Source organism: Macrobrachium rosenbergii, chromosome 46 (genome assembly GCF_040412425.1).
Source record: "Macrobrachium rosenbergii isolate ZJJX-2024 chromosome 46, ASM4041242v1, whole genome shotgun sequence".
In the NCBI taxonomy this organism is placed as follows: domain Eukaryota; kingdom Metazoa; phylum Arthropoda; class Malacostraca; order Decapoda; family Palaemonidae; genus Macrobrachium; species Macrobrachium rosenbergii.
Window position 1 is genome coordinate 43,227,057 of NC_089786.1, and position 2,785 is coordinate 43,229,841.

General features: G+C 35.8%; 2 protein-coding genes across 2 annotated transcripts; both read left to right on the forward strand.

The window, feature by feature from the left end:
- The first annotated feature begins 346 nt into the window (after positions 1–346).
- LOC136830460 (protein FAM200C-like) lies at positions 347–1,009 on the forward strand. The gene is made up of 2 exons (XM_067089996.1): positions 347–533; positions 606–1,009. Exons 1-2 carry the CDS (start codon positions 347–349, stop codon positions 1,007–1,009), a joined length of 591 nt encoding a protein of 196 aa, XP_066946097.1.
- Positions 1,010–1,060: 51 nt separating this feature from the next.
- LOC136830461 (SCAN domain-containing protein 3-like) lies at positions 1,061–1,633 on the forward strand. The gene has a single exon (XM_067089997.1). The coding sequence runs from the start codon at positions 1,061–1,063 to the stop codon at positions 1,631–1,633; it is 573 nt and encodes a 190-aa protein (XP_066946098.1).
- Positions 1,634–2,785: the final 1,152 nt, after the last annotated feature.

A 2,785-nucleotide genomic window follows, 5' to 3' on the forward strand; every position in this document is an offset into this window, starting at 1 on the left:
GCCACGAAACCTGCAAAGATGAAGGACCACCTTGAAAGAGTTCACTCTGATTAGAAAAACAAAGACCTTTACTATTTCAAGACACTAAAAGAAAAATTTAAAAGTTGTTCAAATATCAAGAGTTTTTTCAAAGCACCAGCCTGTGTTGATACTGGAGGAGGTTTGAAAGCCCCATACAACATCTCCCTCATGATAGCAAAAAAAAGGAAAGGCGCGAACTATCAGTGAGGAAACCATAATCTCGGCCATTAAAGAGGTTATGTAAACTGTTATGAAGAAAGACTCTCACTCTGTTTTGAAAAATTTGCCGTTAAGTAACAGTACAGTGCAAAGAAGAATTGACGAAATGGCAAATGATGTCGAAAAAACTTTGGTATCGGAACTTCGGGATAGTAAGTTATCTCTACAAGTTGATGAGTCAACTTTGGGCAGCTCCAATCTTCTCATGGCATATTTGAGGTATTACAGTCAAAGTGAAAAGGACATTATTGATGAATTTTTGTTTGCCAAATATCTCACAGCTGATGCAAAAGGTGAGACAATTTTACAATGTGTGCAGCAGTATATTGAAAAACACAATATACCTCTCAGCAATATTACTGCAGTGGCTACTGATGGTGCACCAGCGATGGTGGGTCGGTACAGAGGATTTGCAAGCCTATTCAAACAGAAAGTGCCTGATGTATGTACCGTACACTATGTACTGCACAGACTTCTTGTAGCCAAGAAACTCAGTGATGGACTGCATGATGCTTTGAAAGTGTGCATCAGGGCAATTAACAAAATCAAAGCACATCCACTTAACTCACGATTGTTTGCACTGCTGTGCGAAGAGAATGATGACATGTATAAGCAATTACTCCTGCACACTGAGGTAAGGTGGCTCTCTAGGGGTCACAGCTTGCAAAGACTTGTTGACTTATATGACTCAACTGCTCAGTTCCTGGCAGACGTGGACTCATCTTTATGTGAAGAGTTAAAAAATGCAAAAATTCCCTGTTCTATTTAGCAGACCTCTATTCTAAATTTAATGAGACACAAAACCGACTGCAAGGTAAAGATGTTACCATCATTCAGGCTTAGCTTGTTTAGAGCTTCACTGTCACATAGAGATTTTCAGTATTTTTCAAACTTACAACAGATACAAAGTGAAAGCATTTCTGATAGGGACATAGAAATTTACATGAGTCATTTGGAGAATTTAATTGAAGACTTTAAAGTGCGCTTGGAAGACCTGGAAAAAATGAAAGTGCCAGAATGGATTCTAACTCCGTTTGATGTTGAAATAAGGAATGCAGATATTGCCTCACACCTGGAAGAGGAATTCATTGACATGACTGTGGACCTTGAAGCAAGTGCCTTGTTCAGAAGAAAAGGTCTCCGTGAATTCTGGATCAACGAGAACAACGTTGCTAAATATCCTCAGCTTTGTGCAGTGGTTCAGCCATTTTTACTTGCTTTCCCAAGTTCATACATGGCTGAAGCTGGTTTCAGTCATGCAAATGCAGTCTTAACAAAACAAAGGGGCAGACTGAGCCTGGAAGAACGATGTGACCTACGGCTGAAGCTCACCAACCTACAACCTAATTTCAGTATCCTTGTTGAGTCCCATCAGGCACATCCTTCACATTAATGATGTCAACAGTGGAAGAAGAAAATGGTATGTTGCACTGAGAATCAAGTTACCGGTTCATCTAAATTTCTAAACATTTTCTTACTGTGTGTTACTTTTTATCATACTGCATGTCAAGTACTAAACTAATACTACTAAAATTGAATTTGACATTGTTCTTTTTTTCCTTGAATAATTAATAATTAAATGGTAGGCTAGAGGGTCGATACAAAATGTGAAACTTCATTGGTGGGTCGATGAGTTAAAAAGTTTGAGAACCCCTGTTCTAGATCTTAAATATCCCTGTCTTTCTCTTATCGAAAATATTAATGGCTTGAATACTGAGTTAAAATCTCTACGTGACATTTCATAACGCATAAAAAACCAAACAAGTGTATGAAGCGTTTCTACCAAAGGCCATTTAAACTTCTCCATTTCATCTTTTCAAAGTGTGGCTTTTTGATAGTTATCATTGTTACTGTAGTCATCAATGTTTTCACACTCATAGACTGGCTGTAGGGTGACAATGATGAGAAAAAAATGCCGACATTCTTCGTCCTTTCGGCTCCAGCGACTTGAGAGAGATGAAAAGCGTTTGTTATTGGAAAAAGTGAAGCATAAAAGCATAAAGGGCATTTCAATATATACAACTTACACTTTTTCCTTTTTTATTGGCTTTTATTTTTGTTGTTGAAAAAAAAGAAACAAATTAATTTTTTTTCCGCATGACAAAATAAATGTCGTATCAATATAATATATATATATATATATATATATATATATATATATATATATATATATATATATATATATATATATATATATATATATATATATAAGATCAAAATAAATGAAGTAACATTGTTTCTCTAACCATGATGCCTGAGCAGAATACGCCGAGAGCCTAATAAAGAGCAAAAAAAATCGACGTTTAATCAGTAAAACAGATTCTGCATCATTTCTTGACCATTGAGGATACGGGATTACCAACAAAAAGGGAAGTTGTAAATAGTTATTGTTATGAAATAAAAGTTAACTATTTTCAGCCTGAGTCAAAAGATAAAATATGGTTGTTATTATTCTAGCACATGAAAAGACACATTAACTGAAACTCCTCTAGATTACAAAGTTCTCATTCCTGGCTATCCAATGGCAACTGAGAGTAAACATTTC

Excerpts from the sequence above, each read along its gene's own strand:
- LOC136830460 (XM_067089996.1), top strand. The coding sequence starts at position 347 with ATGGCAAATGATGTCGAAAAAACTTTGGTATCGGAACTTCGGGATAGT. Across the intron at positions 534-605 it reads TCTCACAGCTGATGCAAAAG|TGGCTACTGATGGTGCACCA; the intron begins GTGAGACAATTT and ends ATATTACTGCAG.
- LOC136830461 (XM_067089997.1), top strand. The coding sequence starts at position 1,061 with ATGTTACCATCATTCAGGCTTAGCTTGTTTAGAGCTTCACTGTCACAT.